This window comes from Anoplophora glabripennis, unplaced genomic scaffold, assembly GCF_000390285.2.
Source record: "Anoplophora glabripennis isolate ALB-LARVAE unplaced genomic scaffold, Agla_2.0 scaffold93, whole genome shotgun sequence".
NCBI classification, from domain to species: Eukaryota; Metazoa; Arthropoda; class Insecta; order Coleoptera; family Cerambycidae; genus Anoplophora; species Anoplophora glabripennis.
The window spans coordinates 717,991-740,094 of NW_019416235.1; the positions used below are offsets into that span (position 1 = coordinate 717,991).

The following is a 22,104-nucleotide window of genomic DNA, read 5'->3' on the forward strand; positions in this document are numbered from 1 at the left end:
TCAAATTCCCAGAATCTACTGTTAATACATAAATAAAGTAAATTGCAGAAGGAATACGTTAAATTTTTTTTTCGTCGTCATTAATTTTAATACCGATTGTTTTTCTCAAAAATCAAGATAATCATTTTATTTTGATTGTAACTTCATTAGTTTCCATGCTAACGACTTCTACCACCACTCAATTTAAAAGTCTTTTCAAGAACTTTAATAGGTGTTATATAAGTTTTCCTCGAAAAACCTTTAATTTTTCCGCTACAGGATGTTGAAAGTTTCGAGTATAGCTTCGAAATTGACTTCAACTTCTGGGAGTCATAACTCGGGTTCTATACCATCTACAAAAATAAAAAAGCAATCTCTTTGCCATTTAATTACCTTCATTTTTGCTTATGATCCTTTTTTTTGATAAAACTTGTAGTTTGAGATATTCGCGAAAAATTGTTCAAAAACATGCATATTTGGGCTAAAAACGAACTTGTTTAGGCGCAAATGACTCATAAAGTATTGACTGTACAAAAAATTCTTATAGAACATTTTCTGCTTAGAATTCGGCCCTCTATCGAATCGTGAGGTTATTTTTAATAAAAAAAAATCCCACCCCGCACAAGGGGTGGCATCCACTCCTAGGGTAAAACCACACGTCGGCACTATATAACTTTTGTTTCTTGGGTTATTCCCTAGCTACAGTGCAAATTTCACGTTAATCCATTCCATCCGAAAAAATTGGTAGCCAAAATGCTTCAGTGACTGGACTAATATTTTGCTCAGTAAGACGTGTTGCTAAATCTGTTTTATCCGCTCTGTAATTGTGGTAGTTAATGATTCCAAAGTAGCGTGTTAAATTTGCATATGATTTAATATATTCCCGCAAAAAGCGCGAGGGGTAAATTGATATCATATGAGTAAATTTGGAGCCCACTGTGAATAAAGAGACGGAATGAGTACGAATTGAAGGAAAATAGGCACGCATTTATACGTAATGACGGGAACCTGGAAATGATATAAAAACTGTGCCTCGCTTAGATTTCCTTTTATATCCTTCACACTATAGGAGTATCTTCGCAAATAGGAATTTAAGTTGGAAATATATGTGTTGGCATAGTTCCGTTATAAATCTACATTACCAGTCTTTGTCCAGATGGGTCACAAAATCGCAGAATATGTATGAAATTTTAAAAAACTCGCTTCGTTTTAAAATCTTACTACCATGGCATCAGTTGATTATCCGCTGTTTCAATATCTCCGACCTTTCGTATGGGAGAAGGGGCGGCCTATTCTAATTCGATGGACTATGTTGGAAACTTTAATCACATGGTGAAGTATTTTTAATTGCTTTACCTTGTTCAATTCCAGAATCACAGCTTCTTGAAAGGACGCTCGAACTAGTATGCAAAAAATTTAGAAACTTAATTGAAGTTTATAAACGTATTTACCTTTTGTAATGGAAGGCGCACCTACCTATATCGCATGCACGGCCATCTGGGAAATCATAACAGACACCATATTTTTTCCATAAATTCTTCGGAGACCGGATGAATTTAATGGGACCTTATATATTTTTCTAATGAATTTTTAATACAAAGGAACAAAGATTGATAGGATGATATTTCTGACGGAGCATTATCATAGTTGCATCCTGTCTGGCTTGACTTTTAAAAATGGATTCTACCTTGATGTGAATGGTGGGTAAATATGGTTTAAATTCTGCAACTATTTGTGGATAACCCGATATATATTTCCGCGTATTCATCAGTTGTTAATTTTACGCTACGTTTACATCAAATATAAATTAAAAATTCCGCTGTAATTTACAAAAAAAATAGATTTATCTGCTCGTCAGAGTTTTCGTAATGAAATTATGTTACAGATTTTAACTACACAATTTAAAATGTTAAATGAGCACGACGTGGATAATGCAATCCAATTTTATCCAGATAATACGATAGGGAAATGATATTTCAATTAAGTCGACTCCAGTTTGCACCTTACCGGAAGATAATTCGAGAAGTATACGCAATGTTCTAATATACAGAGATATAATTAGTTTTTTAAACTGCACTTTAATTCTTGTTTGCTTACGATGCCTAGTGGCCACTCGGAATTAGCAAGGTAAGTTGTATCAGTGCACTATCAGCGTTGCCAGTTGTTTTATAAACTTTTATAAATCAATTGTTAGAGAGTGACAAAATATTTTTTGTATATTATTTAGTAAATATTTACGAATATTGGTATGCTTTTTTGCCGATTCAAAAAACGCACATAAAAAAAATTAATAAAGATATTAATCTGATTGATATGTAACATTTTTTTAAGCCGTTTCAAGTTTTTATAAAGAATTATGTCACTATTATGACTAATTTCGGCTTTAACTTTCTACCACCCTGTATGAAATTAAGTCACTTTGAAATTATGGCAGGGAAGCTTAGAGTTTTAGTTATGTCCCCTATGAATTTTATCGCTCTAACTTTATTATTGTAAAATACACATCTTTTTTAATTTGGCAGTACTTTTTTTTTTCATTAAATAACGAGCGTTCAAATAAAAACGTGGTCGAAGTTGGCTCTGACACATTGGACGTAGGGAGTAGCTTATAGCGACCAACTTAACCTCATTTCTCAACGAGCTGTATAGCTGCTGTCAGTTTCAATAACGTTTGACGTTAATGACTATATAACTTTATTTTAAACAATATTCGTGATAACAATAACAAACAATTAAAGGAGCTGCGGAAAGTGTCCCCCTCCTTGTTATAACAATAAATTAAAGCAGCTGCTGAAAGTGTCCCCCTCCTTGTTCCAAGCACTTTTCACACCTGTTCCTCAAAGAATTAAAGACATTTTCTAAGATGCTCGGGGTATTGTTAATTTCACGAATCTTGTCTATAAGTCGAGCCTGCAGATGGTTTAAATCAGGAATAGGCAGTTCAAAAATAGTGTTTTTAAGGTAAGGCCACAAAAGAAATCACACGGCGTAATATCACATGACCTCGGTGGAAATTCATATACAGCATTGAGACTTATTAGTCGATTTTGGAAAACTTCCCTCAACATATTCATCGTCTCGCCTGCCGTATGTGCTCTTGCGCCATCTTGTTGAAAGTAAAAGTTTGTAATTTCGTTTTCTTCCAGCTGGTTAACAAAAGGAGCGATAATTTCTTCTCTATACCTTTGCGCAGTAAGAGTACCATTAAAAAAATAGGTCCATAAATCCTCCTTCAATTGAGAGCACACCAAACTCCAATTTTTTGAGCGTGTAGAGGGCCCTCGACAAAAAAGTTATCTGGTCTTTCAGAAGACCACATTCTCATATTCTGTGAGTTTACGTAACCACTTAAATGAAACCAGGCTTCATCAGAAAAAAAGGTGATATTATGAAGTTCACCGTAGTAGTTTAAAAACCATTCACAAAATACAGCCCGTCGCGGAAAATCAACTTCATGAAGTTCTTGCTGACAAGTTAAACGATAGGAGAACAAACGCAAATCTTTTTTTAACACTGTGTGGCAGGTACCGACTGATACTCCCACCATTTGTGAAAAAACACGTACAGAAGTTCTTGGCGCATTTTCCATTATTTGTTGGACATTTTCTTTTAATTCTTCAGTCCGCTTTTTAGATCGGCCGCTTCCTTCTTTTCTTGTTACACTGCCCGTTTCACGAAAAACATTAACACAACGCTGAACTGCGCTTTGAAAAATTTTGTACTCAACAACGCCGGGAAATTGATTTTGAAATTCTATGAAACATTCCTCAATAGAATACTTCCATATTCCATCAATCTTGCGTCCATTTCTAAAGTAGGACTCTATGATAAACACTTTTTGTTCTTGAGAAAACACCATTTTAAACGCTTTTTAAAACGAAAATATTCAAATTGATAGCGGCGATATAGCGCTTTGACAGATGACGTTTAAGTTCATTTGCTATACGCTACGCCCTACGTCCAAATTTTCAGAACCAACTTGACCACGTTTTTATTTGAACGCTCGTTATATCAAAAACGGTTAACTTTAAAAATAAGAAACGTTAATGAAAGTTCACTTAAAAATTGAAGGGTCCAAAATTGCAATAATATACAGAGTGTTCCATTTAAAATAACGAAGATGACGTCAACTTCCGGTATAACCGCAAGCTTTAGGTGGACTCTATTTCAATTTTACTAAATTCGGCATTAACTTTCTACCACCCTGTATGAAATTAAGTCACATTGAAATTATGGCAGAGTTTTAGTTATGTTCCCTATAAATTTTATCGTTCTAACTTTATTATTGTAAAATACACATCTTTTTGAATTAGGCGGTACTTTTTTAATTTTTTTTGGACAAAATTAAATATATTAAAAACGGTTAACTTTAGGAATAGGAAATCTTTGTGAAAGTTCACCTAAAAATTGACATAGAATCCAAAATTGCAATAATATACAGGGTGTTCCATTCAAAATAACGAAGATGACGTCAACTTCCGGTATAACCGGAAGCGTTAGGTGGACGATTATTTTAGTTGAGAAGGGCATGCCCAAAAACACTATTGCCCAAATTTTCAAAATTAAAATCGAAGTAGTCTCTGAAATATGTCTAATGTCTATGTAGATCTAAAAGAACTATTCGACGGACCATTTTGGAGAAAATATGAAAGATATACTGACAGAGAGTTTGAATTATTTAATGTCTCCCAATTTATATCTGACGGCCGAGTATTGAACGAGTTTCTTGATAGACTAAAGAAATTCTTCACGTTTCAAGTTCCCTAAAATGTCCCCTTCAGTCGGCCAATAAAGCTGTTCTTCCGGGTGATAACCTGGTCATTTAACATTTATGGAAGAAGAATGATAAGAAGGGAAGATGGGGGAAGAAGAGAGTAGAGAAAATATTAGTAGTTAACCAGAATGTACCTGCGATATGCCGCAGTGTACGTTACAATTTTTGAGGTAATTAACAAAGCATCATAAAATAATAAATTCCAATTCATATCTAATGCGGGAAGTTCACACTCGAAAAAAAACAGAGCCCGTTGGCATAAATCTAGCCGTAGGTGTATTGCTTTTATTTTTGGCTGTTCAATTACTGTACCGCGAATTATCTCAAAATAGTTGCGTCCTACTGAGTGTTTGGTCTCTCGGAAGCAATTAGAAAGTTGTTTCCCCAGTCCCGTCATTTTCGTTTCACGGTGACGGATTTATGCGAAGTTTTCATTGACTTGGGTTGTGGAATTATTTATCATATTGACATAATAACGTTCCATCAAATAATTACTTAAAAACATGTGAATAATTAAAGAACCAAGACGGATTACAGCGAACGAAATTTCATCAGGCCATACTTAAACCTAGTCGGCAAGAAATTAAAAAACAATCATTCACTTATATACCGGCTTATATAAACACATTCTAGGTTCTTTTTTTACTGAAACGAACGCGCTTTTAGCATTTTCCTTTAAACAACTTCGTTAGGTTCGGTAACTCAATAGAACTTAGACCTGGCAGTTGCCAGGGAATATTTGAATTTGACTGGTACTTACCGCTTTCTTAATAAATGAGACGAAACCATATCCTTTTGATTTTAAAGTTTGTGGGTCCCTTACTACCCTGCAATCCCTGAAAAAAGAAAACAAATAAATAATTCAGTATTGCTTTTATTTTCTCATCAAACAATGTTTTAGTTATAAGAGTAAAACCTAATAAAAAGCTGAGTTATATATTTTCCCGTCCTCTGGAATGTTGATTGTAACTAAAATCCGAAGATTTTTTTCTTCGGCTAATTACATTTGAAAAGAATGCTAAAAGTAGCCCGTCGTCTCGTTAGAGATTTTCTGTTCCGAGACCAATTTCTTATAAAGGGGAAAAATACATAAAATATTATTAAGATAACATCATAAAGTTGTTAATGTCTAAGAAATTTATGGAAAATAGCTATTGTAACCTTACGCTTGAAATTTACAATGATAATGCCGCCGGGAGGTATCGCGTTTCCAGATCGCTTCAAACGAGAAAGGGTACAGTGGTTATTGCGAGGACAAAAATTGTTTTTTGGGCGTTATTTAATATATAGAACGCCATGGATGTGTTACTTGATCCGAAGGCAATTGTTTCATTTATTTTTAAACTCGTTCCTTCAGCCGTTCTTCCTGAAAATCTATCAGAACTTTTATCTGACATAAGGGGACGGACTAGGTGAATTCATTGTTGGTACTAAAATCATTGTTTCTATTCATCTAGCTATGTTCGCTATGTTCGCCACTACTGTTTTTAATGGAGTGATACAGAATGCATACGATATAATAATATACCCTACGTTCGCGGTGGTAGATACGTCCAAGAAAATTTAATACTAGTGATAAACAGGGTGCTATGCTTAGCTATGTTCGTTCTCTGTATTAAAATTAGCGACCACGTTAAATGATGTAGTCACATAGAATGCGTTCGTTACGTTTGCGGTGGTACATATGTCGAAGCAAATTTTATGCCAGTGCGCTATGTTCGCTTGGTATATTAATAATGGTAACCATTTTAAATTGACCTGGCTTCATAGAATGCGGACGATATTTATGCCACGTTCGTAGTGGTAGATACGTCGAAATAAATTTGACGCTTGACAGAGCGCTATGTTAGCTATGTTCGCTTTATACACATATTAAAAATAACAACTATTTTAAATGGACTTGGCTACATATGTACATTATATACACTACGGTGAAGCGAGGGCGCTATGTTAGCTATGTTCGGTGTGTGTACTAAAAGTAGCATCCCTTTTATAAATAAGTGTGGCCACATAGAATGTGTCCTGAATGTACGCTACGTCCGCGGTTATAGATACGTTTGATGCAAATTTCATGCTAGCCTTAGAGCGCATTGTTAGCTATGTTCGCTGTGGTAGTAAAAATAGCAACCATTTTAAATGGCTGCGGACACATTGTGTCTTAATTATATGAACGCTATATTCGCAGCGGTAGATACGTCGAAGAAAATTTAATGCTAGGGATAAATATGGTGCTATGCTAGCTATGTTCGTTCGCTGTATTAAAATTAGCGACCGTATTAAATGATGTGGTCACATAAAATGCGAAGTGCGGTGGTACATACGTCGAAGAAAATTTGATGCCAGGGCGCTATGTTCGCTTTGTATATTAAAAATAGCAAGCATTTTGAATGGAGCTGGCTACATAGAATGCGGATAATATTTATGCCATGTTCGGAATAAATTTGACGCTTGACAGAGCGTTATGCTAGCTATATTCGCTATATACATATATTAAAAATAACAACCATTTTAAATGGACGTGGCTACATATGTATGCTACGTTCACGGTGAAGCAAATTTAATGATAGGCATAACGAGTGCGCTAGCTTTTAGCTATGTTCGGTGTGTGTACCAAACATAGCACCCGTTTTATTTTTAGTACGTGCGGTCACATAGAATGTACCCTATATGTACGTGGTGGATACGTTTGATGCAAATTTAATGCTAGACATACAGAGAGCGCTATGTTCGCTGAGTGTATTAAAAATAGCAACCATTTTAAATGAGTGTGGGCCCGTTGTGGTTTATATGAACGCTGCGTTCGCGCTAATAGATACGTTGTAGGAAATTTAATGGTACGGTTAAACAGGACGATGTTAGCTATGTTCGTTTTTTGCATTAAAAATGACGATTCGAAATATATGTACGCTACGTACGCGGTGGTAGATGCGTGGAAATATACTTGAAATTAGAGTGATACAGAACGCTACGCTCGCTACATTCGCTATGTACTAAAAATAGTTATCACTCTTTTAAATTGACATAGCCACAAAGGATGCGTACAATATACACCCTTCATTCGTGGTGTATAGACATACATATAGGTAGATACATTGAAACAATTTTGATGCTAGGTTTAAACAGACCATTATGCTAGCTATGTTCGCCGTGTAGCTACATGGAATTTGTACTAGATATTGCTACGTCCGGTAGTTGATACGTCGAAGTGAATTTTATTCTTGGCTATATTTTTAAAACGACACTTGGTCATCAGTACTAGGGTCACACAAAGTGCTATTCTAGCTATGTTTACCACTTTTATTAAAAATATCCATTGTTCTAGTGATCGTAACTACGTCTAGACAATCCATTTAAAATAGTGGTCTCTATTTTTTATACGCATACCGATCTAGCATAGCTCTATGTGACAATAGTTTTGACTGCTTTTTACGCGTATAGTGAACGTAGAACTGTAGCTAGGCATAGCGCTTTGTGTTGCCTTAGCATTAGAATCATAGGTGTGATATAAAATATTTATTTCGTTTTGATTTCTATTAAGTGCCTTATATTTCGAAATAACAATTACAGTTGAAAAGTGAATACAGTTTCACAGCCACTTAGTGATACCAAGGCATAATTGCGAGCCACTTCAGCATCTCATTACTCCAAATAACAAATACCTCTGGCAGACCTATTTAAACTTGAAGTTCATTAAAATAGTGAAACGTACAATGAGAATAATAGAGAACGATAATAAAGCAAAACATTAAAATTAACGTTCAACCAGTTCGGGTAACAAAATGAAATTAGGCTATAAATATTTTCAGGAGCAATTTGGTGGCCTGTAAGGAGAAAGCTACCCTTCTAATCCTGGCGAGATCGCCTCCACGCTTTCGCAGTGGAAAGTGGGGAAATATTTATTTACTTTTACGGAATACTTTCGCCAAAATAAATCTGCGAGACGCGAATTTAATGGTTAGGCTCGTTTCTTATTTTTTTCAATAGTTTTTTTCGATGTTTTAATTAAAATGCACGCATTTCGTAATTTGCGCATTATATGATTCCGATAAGGATAAAAAAATCTCAGCTTACGATGTGGGCGCGTCAGAACAAATAGGGAAGACAAAGTAGCATCTTCCCCCCACTTTCTGTTTGTTTTTAAGCGTCGTTTACTATAATACAATGTATGAAATAGTTTGAGGGGTACTGCTAGGATCCGACACTGATTATTGAACTGCTTGGTCCTCGGGTTGACGTTCGAACACTCTTGATGTTAGCTCCGCACGGTGTTCAGTAGTGAACTCCGCGCCAGATTCGGGAAATTCGAACTTTGAAAAATTATTCCTTTGGAGTTGGTGACCTTCTCCAAATAGTTATTGTGGTTAATGTGGACCCTAAGGTCGTTTTATAGTTCGAGTTCCGAATTATTTGGATGTATTAAATTTTGCCGAAATTCGAAAGAGTGGTAAAAATTTTCGCGTTTTTGTGTTCTGTCGGCGGCTTCTGGATGGTGAAAGGCATGCGTGTTCGCCATCGTCTGAGAGGCTGGTGACTTTTGGCTTCGTGGCAGTTTGGCGGGAAGTCTTCGAAAGGTGTGTGAAATTTTTGGCGACAATTGTGCCTTTGCGGGGGGAAATGTCGGAAATTTTCAAAACATGCGTGAAAAAGTGGTTCCCTATTGTTTTGGCGGGAACTGCGCCTTGTATGGAACGTTTTGGATGGTTGAAGAATTATTTTCAAAGCATGGGTGAATTTCGAATATACTTATCCTTGTGTCTTGTTTTTGTAACTTTTTTAAAATAAAATGTATGAATGTAATAATTTAATATTCGTAGAAAGTCAGTAGAAAGTAGTTGAGTCAAAATCAACGTGCCATTTCCAAAAACACCTTGTATGTTAGGTAAATCACTGAATTTTTTATTAATCAATTCGGTGGAAGTGCGTGGATGTCCCGGTAAAGTCGCCGTAAAGTGTCGGCAAAATCCCCGAGCGGTTGGTCTATCTACATAGGCCCATTTCCTGTTGGATGGTTCTGGTGACGTATTAAATATTCAACATAATAAAGTCACGAATGTCGATTTAATAATTTATCTGAAAGGCTAATGCACTGGCTCAAGACAACTTACTAATGGTCAATTAATCTCTGTCACCTTATACAGATTTCATCTCTTGGCCCAACAGACGCTTTAATTTTTATCGTTTAACTAACTATCACCCAGATAGCACTGATTCATGTATTAATCATTTAAGGTTATTCCCTTGTTCTTACATTCGCATTTGCTCCAGATATGGCTGATGAAGTTGCATAATTTAGTATCATTTATCATTCTTATTCTTACTGGATGTCCCCCATTTACAGTAAACCCAATCTTTTTTGCTGATAAACAGTACACTAATTGTGTTAGTGGGAGGTTCTCAAGTCAATTGCTGTGTTAATCTCTTACAACCCCAGTGGCGCCGAGGGGGTTAATTCCAATACAAGACATACCCGTTCCAATTTTACCTATAGTGTCAAAATTGGGGTTGAAGAAAGTGAAATTATAGTCTTTCCGAAGTTGGTTGAACATGTATATAAACGCTTAGCAATAAAATTTAATGAGTTTCATAGGCGTCCCTAAAAAGTTTTCTGCTAAAGGTAAAAAATAATAATTAAATTTATTTAAAAATGTTTGAAAAATTATTAACACCAACTAAATAGACAATGTTCTAGTCTATTCTACACATAAAATGAGGTGAAAATATCGGAAGGTTGCATTTCAGTTCACTTTATTTCTAGATTATATGATATAAATTCAGCCACACTTTTGCCCACACTAATGTCACACTAGTGCGAATTCGCACCTATCGGACTTTTCAGACTGTTTGGCCTATAGAAAGAATTATCATGGTGGGGGAACCCCCCAACAGCTACCTGAGAAATGCCAGCTGTTCAAAAAGAACGGCGGTGCGAATTCGCACTAGTGTGACTTTTGAGGTTAAATAAAGAATCTTCCGAGGAATGTTTTAAGATTGTATCTCTTAACATAATAAAACAGTATTTATGCTATTTATGCTATGTAGAAAATGCTATTGCTATTTAACAAAATACTATTTATGCTATTTAACATTTATGCTATTAAATATTTATGCTATTTGACATTTATGCTATTTAACATTTATGCTATTAAACAATTATGCTATTTAACATTTATCCTATTAAACATTTATGCTATTTAACATTTACGCTAGTTAACATTTATGCTATTAAACATTTATGCTATTTAACATCTACGCCATTAAACCTTTATGCTATTTAACATTTATGCTATTAAATATTTATGCTATTTAACATTTATGTTATTTAACATTTATGCTATTTAACATTTATGCTATTTAACGACTTTGTGATTATTTTATTAAAGTTCTTTCATAGTAGCCCCGAAAGCACGTGCTAGGGTATTTCGGGAGGTAAGGAATGCAAACCTTATTTATTTAAAACATTAGATTGCCTGTAATTTGTCAGCGGAATAAGTGTTTAACTTTTGCTCTCTACTTTATAGGTCCTCACTTTATTAGTCACCCTCAAAGTGCTATAATTCACGGAACAAAGCCCGTACGAGGGTTGTAATGATGAAAAATAAGACAAAAGGAGGAAAGTCAAATAAATACAGAGTGCATTAATTTCTGCACACCACACATAGGTATCCTTCGGGCATTTAAAACTGTACAGCTCTATCTAATACACACACTGTGTTTTGTCATAACGTTAACCCCGTTCCAATTAGACCCTTCGTCCATTAGTGAAGGAATTAATGTACCGAACTAATAGAATTATTAAGCAGAACAACTGCCATCGTGACGCAGACCGAATTTTTGGTGCAATCGTATTTTTTTTTTTTTATTTAGAGTACCGCCAGATTCAGCATGTTCAGTCTCATTAGTTAATTAGCGGAAACAGCACAAAATATTTAATTTTTACTATGTAGACGGGATTTGAATTTTAAAATTTTGTTATAGACACAAGTTAGACGCAAGAACCTTCTACTGCATAATAAGCCAAGAAAATTTATTTAAATTGTGAGAAATTCTATCAGTGATCTTCCTTTAACTAAATTAAATCAACTAAATAACAGGGGGAAATATTTTTAGTATGGTTTCTGTATTTAAAAAATACAAGGTGTTAATGAACTTATGTCAAATATTTTTGCCATATGTCCGTTATGTCAAAGATACACGGACTTGTGTTGAGTAAAATGTAAAATCTGACTTACCTCGACATTGCAAGGAGCGACCTTTTGAGAACTGCTGATTTTCATAGAAGATGTTCGATGTATCCACCATTTGCTTGCACACAAGCTTCAGCGCGACGTATCTAATTCGCTCGCATGCGTTGCAACATTGCCACGTCCTCTCGAATCGTATTATAAGCTTTGGCAACACGATGTCGCAGTTGGTCACTGTAAATTGAGGATTTCGGATTTTGCATGTTCCTTGAAGCAACCATTCACAAAAACCTCGATGTAGTGGAAAATGCTCAGGAGTAAACGCTTGAACACGTTGAACAACACACAACAGGATATTGACTTGCTGTGCGATATTTCTGGTGCTACGATGCGGATCTTCTTCGACGAGATCTAAAATCGTCTCCTCGACATTTAAGATTCTTAGTGGGCTCTCTGGGCCACCGTCACGACCTCGACACGGTTGTACTTCACCGGTGTCCAAAACTCTTTGCGCTCAGCAACAAATGTTCGCGGTGCGGGGCCACGTTGTTCAGGATATCTTGCACGGTACACTTGACAAGCTCTGTGGGCATTTTCGTTTGCTTCGCCATAAGTTATGAGCACATCATAATATTCGCGATTGTTAAATAAATGCGCCATTTTCAAAAGAAAACTTGGAAATGCGGCTATTAAATGTACCCTCGAAAAACAGCACAGCAATCACTACAACAATGACTGAGTTTCGAATACAGTCCGGCTTCATAAGAAACTTACAAATTCGTAAAAAATGTTACAGAATTTTTTGTAAGTATTCGCCTCGATAAAATACATGTATTTCAGCAGCTCCAAAACAGTTTTAAACACATTTTTAATTAGCCTTTTTCTCTATGATCTTAAACTTCCGATACAAGTTTGTGACATCAGTTAAATCATCATGTGTCACCCCTTTAAATTTCTGACATAAGTTCGTTAACACCCTGTATTCTATCATAATAAACAACGCATTTTTGAGAGCTTCTCAATATTTTGTGATTTTATTTTGTAAAAGGACTCAATCATTTGCCGTTGCTATTAAAACGCTTATCTTTACCTACTGCAGTGAATAAAACCTTAACAGTTTATTCAATTCATATTGAGCAAAATGAGCTATCCCAATGTGTTAGAAGTAAACGTATATTTTAAATTGTGTCTTTAACATCCTATATCATAGAAACGAAGCGTTTGTTCACATAGAGTATGCAAATTGGGGCCATAGTTAGGCTTCATTAAGCGTAAATGTAAAGGAGAGCACAGAAAAAAGTAAAACATATACGAAACTTACTCAAAAAACACGTTCCCTAGTACTAATACGTTCTAATCATAGTTGCCTCTGGGTAAATGTTGCAAAGAATAGTTGCAGAATTTTGTTATGTAGAAAATGATGGTTCTGTGTAGACAGGAAGGTATTAAAAGGTTTATGAGCGTAAAAATGTATAAGGTAACTCTTATAACTAACGGAGTTTTTCAGTTGCTCACAATTACATTACATTGTACCACATCCTCAGTTATTATTTTTAACATATTACAATTTTTCTATTCTGAATAGCGCTACAATGAGGCGCAACAAATTCGCCTCCAAAACACATCAAATAGAAGTACTAACAAGATGGCTTTATTGTAACGGATCATTTTCGAAATAAAACTGGGTATGAAGACGAGTTATGGACATATTCTTTGCAATCCTGCAATGAGCAATTTATCATGGAATTTCCAGACGTAGACAACGACTATGACCTTTCTTAAACTGGAGATGTGCTATTATCAAAAGATTTGAAACCAAACACTGCATATACAAAGGAAAAGAAGTAAATTAAAGTCCTACAGTCTGTATTAAAATTGTCTGCTCAAATTGTCAATTTTTTTTATTAAGTTCGCGCAAATATTCACAAAAATGAATGCCAGTCGTGCGATGTTGGTTGCCTATGCCCGACTGTCACGTGGGTTCTAATCATTTATGAAAGCTGTATGTTACCAGTCTCTAATTGTAGTGCTGCTGAAGCAGTGGATTTCGGAAACACGCTGTGTAAATGAACGAGAAATCGATGAGAGCGAGTTTGTTTTTAACGGCAACAGTGGTAACAAGTTGGGAAAGAAAACGGTTACAGTTTATATAATTTGTACCTCTCTAAAACGCAATTTGTTTGAGTAGGATATTTTAGCAAAACAAGGGCTATAAAAGTATACGGAACTAACAGTATGTAATGAAACAATGGTTGAGAATGGGTAGAGCGTTCCAAACGTAAAAATACGTTCAAACAGCAGTTGCAGTCAAGATCACGAAAATCAAATAAAGCAGTAGAATTCCGTAAAATACGTTATTCGGCGGGGGAAAAATTTGTGTGATGGTTGTTTTAAATCAGGACTGCACCGACACGACACGAAAATTAACGAAACTAGCATGCCAGGGCAGCGTTCGCCGTTAAGTGTTTTGAATTCACCAATTTAAATTTCAATTACCATTATAATACGGTTTGTTTGAAATGATTTATTGCCTATATGGGCAAACAGTTGAATTAATCAAATCAAACAATACATTCTACGAAAATCGATGCCGCCGTAAAAATTAACTATAATTTTTATGCTAAGCATCGGGATATCTGGATAATATCATGCGATACAATGTAAATTAATGCCCGTAAATGAAATAACAGGCAAATAATAGGTATGTCGATACCTATTTAATATTTCATTGATAGCTACAACGTGCCTGATTTGTTTTACGTAAATGATTGCATTGTGATAATAACTGACGATGTTAACGGCATTTTTGATAAAGCCGTACCGCTCGCAAATAATCATATATCTGACAAATTGACAAAGGGTAAAATGAAAAAGTTTAAATCACACAACTGTATAAAAATATTTAATTATGAAAAGCTCACACAAGCAAAGCAAACATAACGTAAAAACATAAAACACACCACAGAAATGAGACAAACCCCAAATCCAAAGCCAAAAGCTGTTCGGAAGGGGGCTACACTTGAAAAAATGCGGACAAACACCCATTATCCATCGACATTGCCAATGCCAACGCCTGGGATCGAAACCGGACCAGAATAGGAAGTCTGGCGGAGAAATGCTTGCCCCCGCACTCTCGACCGACTACATTACACAAGATCAGTTATATTATAGGCCAGGAAATATAGAATTGGACGCGACTTTTTGTTTCGGCAAGCTGAATTTATCACTATAGATGCTAAATATTATGTACAATAACATATTAGTTTCCACAGCCATAAGAATGGGGGGAAGATTGTTTACAGGGTGGTTAATTGTATAATTTTTACGTAAATTCACGTTTTTCGCTTATAACTTTTTCCGTTCATTTCTACGAGAAAACAGTAAAGTACTTTTTTTCGTCTTCAAAAGACCTACAAAATTAGCCCTCGAGCTTTTGATTAGATCAAAAGTTATAAACAGAAGTTTTTTTTGACTTTTGAATTAAACATTTATAAACTGCGTTATTATTACCAGAACGTTTTGGCATCGCTCTCATTCCTTATCACTGTCTAATAACTCACACGAAATCTGGAATCGGTTAGTTGAATAGTTTACAAGTTATGGCCTTATAAACAAATGAACTAATTATTAGTCTGAACGATCTCAAGGATTTTCCACAATCGCACTGATTTTTTTCATGGTAGATTTCATAATAACACATTGAAATTTGTCATTTTTTTTTTAATTTCAAATTTGCAACCTTTAAATTTTTTAAATTTTTTAGCCTTAGTTGCAAAATGAAATATACGACGCACGTGCGTGATATAGTCATATATTGTTACATATTCGGAAAGCTTATGAAAAGAGCTTTAAGTTAAAAAAAAATCGTCAAGATTCGTTGAAAAACAACGGAGTTACAGACTGTCAAATATATTATTTTCAAGCGAATTTCGCTTATTTAACGGCAGGACTATGAATATTATCGTCATTTTCTTCGGACTCGCTGTCGTTCGCTTCCCCCACCCTTCCGCCGCGCCACGGCTCGCCGAAAATCAAGCGACCCACTGACTTTTGACAATATTTCTTATGCACTTAACATACTTCCACAAATAAAATATTTTTATCTGGGAAAGTACTCGGGTTGCCGGTTATGACAGTATTTTTTTTGCCGCTACCAACCTAATTTGTTTAACAATAGGCCGTCAACTTTGACAGTCTGTAACTCCGTTGTTTTTCAACGAATCTTGACGATTTTTTTTTAACTTAAAGCTCTTTTCATAAGCTTTCCGAATATGTAATAATATATAACTATATCACGCTCGTGCGTCGTATATTTCATTTTGCAACTAAGGCTAAAAAATAAAAAAAATTCCAGGTTGCAAATTTGAAATTAAAAAAAAAATATAGATTTCAATGTATTATTATGAAATCTACCATGAAAAAAATCAGTGCGATTGTGGAAGATGCTCGGGATCGTCCAGACTAATAATTAGTTAATTTGTTTATAAGGCCATAACTTGTAAACTATTCAACTTACCGATTCCAGATTTCGTGTGAGTTATTAGACAGTGATAAGGAATGAGAGGATGCGATGCCAAAACGTTCTGGTAATAATAACGCAGTTTATAAATGTTTAATTCAAAATTCATAAATAAACTTTTCTATTTATAACTTTTGATCTAATCAATATTTTTTGACGCTCGAGGGCTAGTTTTGTAGGTATTTTGAAGACTACTGTTTTCTCGTGGAAATGAACGGAAAAAAGTTATAAGCGAAAAACGTGAATTTACGTAAAAATTATACAATTAACCACACTGTAAACAATTTTCCCCGCATTTTTATGACTGTGGAAACTAATATGTTATTGTACATAATATTTAGCATCTATAGGTGATAAATTCAGCTTGCCGAAACAAAAAGTCGCTAAATGGTAATTTCCCAGCTTATTTTCCTGGCCTATTTTACCTACGTCGCTGTCATTATTGACACATAATTACACCAAATTACTTTCTAAATACGTCCGACAAAATTTTAAATTTGTCTAAAATAGTTACGTAGAATAGAACATTCAGAACTTTCCCGGATATGTTTGTATGATAACATGCACTGTGATTTACAGCACCGATTCTTGAAGTAATTTTTCAGTTTTAAAGAACACGAAGCCCCTATAAATCCACAGAGTTTCCTACTACATACGGTATGTTTAAAACCCGGTGTCGCATAGTCTGAACCTAAATAGAATATGATTAATTTTCGTAACTAAACACACTAGAACACATTAATTATGAGCACTTCTAATAATGAAAACCGTTGGAACTGCAGAACGGTGTTACAACTTATCGAGAACCTCTGGTCCCCTACATAAAAAGAGGTGAATAGTTGTAGCCGCAGATAGCGCGCCTTACCCTTTATGTCCCGTTTTTAAAGCTAATTCAATTTTATTAATAATCAATTATATTTTATTCATAGGATTTGACAATTTTCCATCCTGTATATTGAAGACGGAGGCTGGGCGTGCCACCCTATATCCGAGTTATCAGCGATACCCCGTAATAGAGAATAAATCACTGTGGGGAGAAGCCGCCCAGTTCTTTATTGTTTTGCTTTGGTGTATAAGATTTAACTCGGTTCGTTGCCTCCGTTACATTCATATTTTTCTTATAACAACGCAACCACGGATAAAGTCAGAGATACGCTACATTCGCCGCAAAAAGGAAATTTAAGGAACAAGTAAGCATCGGGAGTAATAAATATTCTTTTTCTACGCACTAATGAAGCCCCTCCGAACGCAAATGATGTCATTATATGCTTCGCGGGTGCAAAAATTATAAGATAAATGTTTATAAAGTGATAGTTTGAACATTGAGATACGATATTATGTCCAGGGTGTAGTGATAGGATGTCTGTCAGAAGGCGGTGCTAGTTTTCAAAATAAGAAAAATATTTGCCCAAAAATCCTTTGTTTCCGAGTGAAGATAACAAATATTTATACAAGTGTTATTTTCTTTGAGAAAATTTAACGTTTTTCATGTTTTTTGTATAATTTTCTAGAAAACCAGACAAGATTTCGATCGTTATCTGAAAGACGATATACCGGAAATTAAAGACGAAAAAATCCTCTTCGCAGATCATTTGAAAACGAAAGACCTAAGATACTCTAGAAACAAAGATTAACCATAATCTTGTTCATTGGCCAAATTGAGCGATTTTTGGGTCCATTTTTATCCTAAATATAGGTTTTACAAGATACTGGCATATTGTGCATAAATTCTAACTACGGTATCGTTTTTACCTCGTCAAAATACGTCGGTAAAAATATGTCAGATCTTTTGGGTTTGAACGTTTTTATATTCTATTAACTAAAATGGCCAGTCCTAAATATTAAGGGTTAAACTCTGACTAAGAGTGTGTCATATCGAACGGTGTATAAATCTTGCCTACAGTTCATCCGTTAGAAAATTTAATTCAGTTTCATTTAAATCAAAAGGAAGAAACTGGCTTTCTACGATATGTCACCACCACCGCCAGCCACTTGCGAAGCAGCGAGTTAGTTATTCATCTTATTTTTAGGGTCTGTTCTACTTCCTCAAAACAGTTTGTAGTTTTTATGTGATAGATGTATTCAAGAAAATAACGGTTATAAATTCAAACGGTTGCCTACTTTACAAGAAAACTTTTTTAGTGTAGTTCGAACGGTAGTACATTCGAAGTGTTCAAAAATAATACTGCACATGCGACTTGAATACCAATAGGACATTCCCGCGTGCGGGACTCGTTATTGAAACATACTGGTGCAGCCCGCTGGATGCTGACGCCATCTCTGCGGTATTTCCACTTTATGCTGCTTTTATTGTGTATAAATTTCCCCCTTGCAGATGCGACAATATAAAATAGCTATTACCGAAGTTATAACGTATTTTGCCTCTTCCTATACATGGCTTCTTAGCCACATATTTACAATGTAATTAATTTTTTAACGTACACGGATTTAGGCTAAAAAAATACTCATTTTGAACTAAAATAATATAATACAAAGGATGTCCCTTACGGGCGAAACAAATTTAACGGTTAAACTTGCAAAAGTAGCAAAAAGGGTGTTAGCCTCTACGAAAATGTTAACTGAAACTGGTTATTTTATTTTATGTATTTATTTTGTTTTAAATAATGCACTAACAGACAATTGCAACTGTAGCGCAGCATATACCGTGTTAAATGAAGTTAATAAATTTGATTTGATTTGAAGGAATCTGATAGGATCTGAGCAATAATACTTTTAGACCAGGGCGGATCTGTTTTGAGGTGGATGTGAAAGGGGGCAAACAAATTTTTTCTGGTTTACCTTCAGTACAACACACATAATAAAAGTGTAGATCCCTAGATTTGGGCGAGGTCCGGAACATTTTCAAAATTGCAAAAATGTTTAAAAAATTTAAAGAAATACCTGTTTTATCTAAATTTTTTCCTTATATCTTGGAACCTATGCATTTTGGAAGAATATTGAAGAGGAAAAAAGTTTTAGAATTGAATTTTGCACGATATACTGTAAGTTAAAAATTTTTAAATTTATTATCGATGTTGCAAAATAGTAATAATTGATGAAAAAAAGGCAAAATAATCAAGTTTTTTGGATATATTTTTTTAAATATTTTAATTGTCCGAGGGCATTCTAATTTTGATAAAAAAAACACTTTAAAGTATGATAAAACAACACACCAAATTTCATTAAAATCGGTTCGAGTTTTCGCAAAATAATTTTTTGAATTTTTGAAAAAAAATTTTCGAATTTTCAAACGTTGCACAGCCTCAAATAAAGCATCTAGAGACTTGAATATTTTTTAACATAGAAACGACCGCTCAGCCTTTCAAATGGTTTTTGAAAAATTGAAATCGGTTGATTAGGACGGTCACAGTAAATTTTTAAAGTTAACACTCTTTTTTTATTTTTAAACAATTAGATTGTTTAAAAAGAAATTTTTTAATTTGTTTTAACAAAAATTATTTAAATAATTTAATATGTAATAATTATAACTAAATATATTCATATTCAGTGTTGAAATATATACGTAAAGAAATTATCATCACCTTATCACCTCAAACAAGGCTGAAATGAAATAAAAACATTGACAAAATTTAGTTCCTTTTTTCAAATATTTCGGAAACTAATCATGTTAGCCTTGATTTTTTAGAGGCATAATGTTGGTCTCCTGATTACGCAACTTTGCTCCCATTTAAGCTAGTTCGTATCTCTTACCGTTTCCAAGATCTCTGTAATGAGAAGCGAATTTGTAACAGCCTGTGTAGTTGGCCATGGAGAAAAACAAATTTATATAATTGTGGAGTCCAAAATGATAAATATCCACTTCAACAACAATTCAGAAAAAAACCTAGTCGAGAGAAGCCATCCCGAATGTCAAAATATTGATGTTATGGTTACAATTTCAAAACTATAGCAAACATGTAATATTTGTTTTAACTTTCTCTATGATTTCTCTCAAATTAGAGGCCAACATTGACGAGAGCATTTCCCTTATTTGAAACTGAAACGTTTTCCCATTGTTGCACGAAATAATTATTCTGATATAATTCACGTGCAATTTTATTAATCTATTTGTTAAAAAAAATTAGCGTATACCCCAAGATTTTCGCAATTGCTCAAATAATACATTGGCAAAAGAACAAACACAATAATATAACAACATTAAATAACTAAATAGTTCTCTTCATTTCAATTAACCAACTTCCTTTTTCTGTGCATTCTTTAATTCTTTCGTTACTTTTTTCTCTCTTACCGAGCCAGATGTCTACCTAAATTTATTTTCTAATACGAAGCCTTTCCTTATAAACTCTTTTCCTAATTGTGCTCCAGACATGGAGCTAATTATTTATTTATTCAGTATTATTATTTCGCTTCTTCTTTTGACAAGTATTATTTATTTAATTCGAATATTTTCAGTAAACGTGAAAATTACGGCAGCTAGTAGGTTCCTATACTAATATATTTCTGAAATTGTTTCACATGAAAGTATAGAATGAATAAACAAGTCAGTTTCTGAAGAGTAAAAAAACTCAAATTGTTGATTATATAAATCAATACTATACTATTTATAAAAAATTATTACGCCACTGATTGAAATTAGAAAATAAGTCCTTTTCCAATATTTTCTACAAATTAACAGTAGTACCCACTTTTAAAATAATATTTGACAGCCACCACTGACTGAAATAGAAAAAATAAATAAATTGCGTTCTATTTTGTAAATAACACAATTTAATAAGCGCCTATCTCTCTCAAGTAATTCATTATTTGTAGTACATGTTCCATTCATTGTTGAACGTAAATTACTGTAATAGCTCCCAATCGAATGCGCAAACAAATATCAGTTGCGAAGTATTTAATAAGCAAAAACAAAGAGTGCACCAACGCCTAAAAACAGTCGAATTATTTACTTGCGAAGCTCCGCCTAGCCGCTTGCGGGGCATTGTTTACGTTTGAAGGATGTCTGTCGATAGTGTCGCGTCGGTACAAATAATTCGTCGTTATGTGTTGTTATTGCTTCGTATTGTGCATGAGTGTTTGTGTCGAGTGTGTGTTTAGACTTTTGCGTTATTTTTGAGCAAGCCGAGATAAGCACCTTTCGCCGAGGTAAGTGGTTAAAGCCCGATATTTTTAAAAAAAGTTTAAACGTCGTATGACTTGTTAGCTCGTAAAGATTATCTAAAGTGCTTTTTTAGTATTTACGCTGGATATTTTGCATAGCTGTGTTTGTGTAAGTCGCATGCGGAGATTTCGGCATGTAATTTAATATCTTATATTCTTTAAATAGTGTTTTCCGCAAAGACAAATAATTTCAAACATTTAATAACTGAATAATCTAAAGCTTATCAAATAATATGAATGTTATGTCATGCCACCTGAGTATTTTCAAAGACGCCGCAGTAAAACGAATAAACAGGTGCAAAAAACGATCAAACCATCAAGGTTTTAGGTACTGAAATCTACGAAAATACTAACTTTTTTATATATAACTCCACATAACATTTACTTGCTTAGTCCTACATATAAAATTGTTTACTTTTATTTATAATTGAAAATAATTCTTAAAATGTGGGATTAAGGTAACAGCAAACGCATGTTTTACAAACGCTTTTTTTTAAGTTATTGTTTTATTTGAGTAAATTTAAATGGTAACA

General features: G+C 34.3%; 1 protein-coding gene across 1 annotated transcript in view; it reads right to left on the reverse strand.

The window, feature by feature from the left end:
- LOC108903628 (nucleolysin TIAR-like) overlaps positions 1-22,104 on the reverse strand; it is a 205,211-nt gene that overhangs the window by 62,834 nt on the left and 120,273 nt on the right. The window contains exon 4 of the mRNA XM_018705862.1: positions 5,514-5,589. Within this exon, the coding sequence (XP_018561378.1) occupies positions 5,514-5,589 (76 nt within the window). The remainder of the gene's footprint in view (positions 1-5,513; positions 5,590-22,104) is intronic.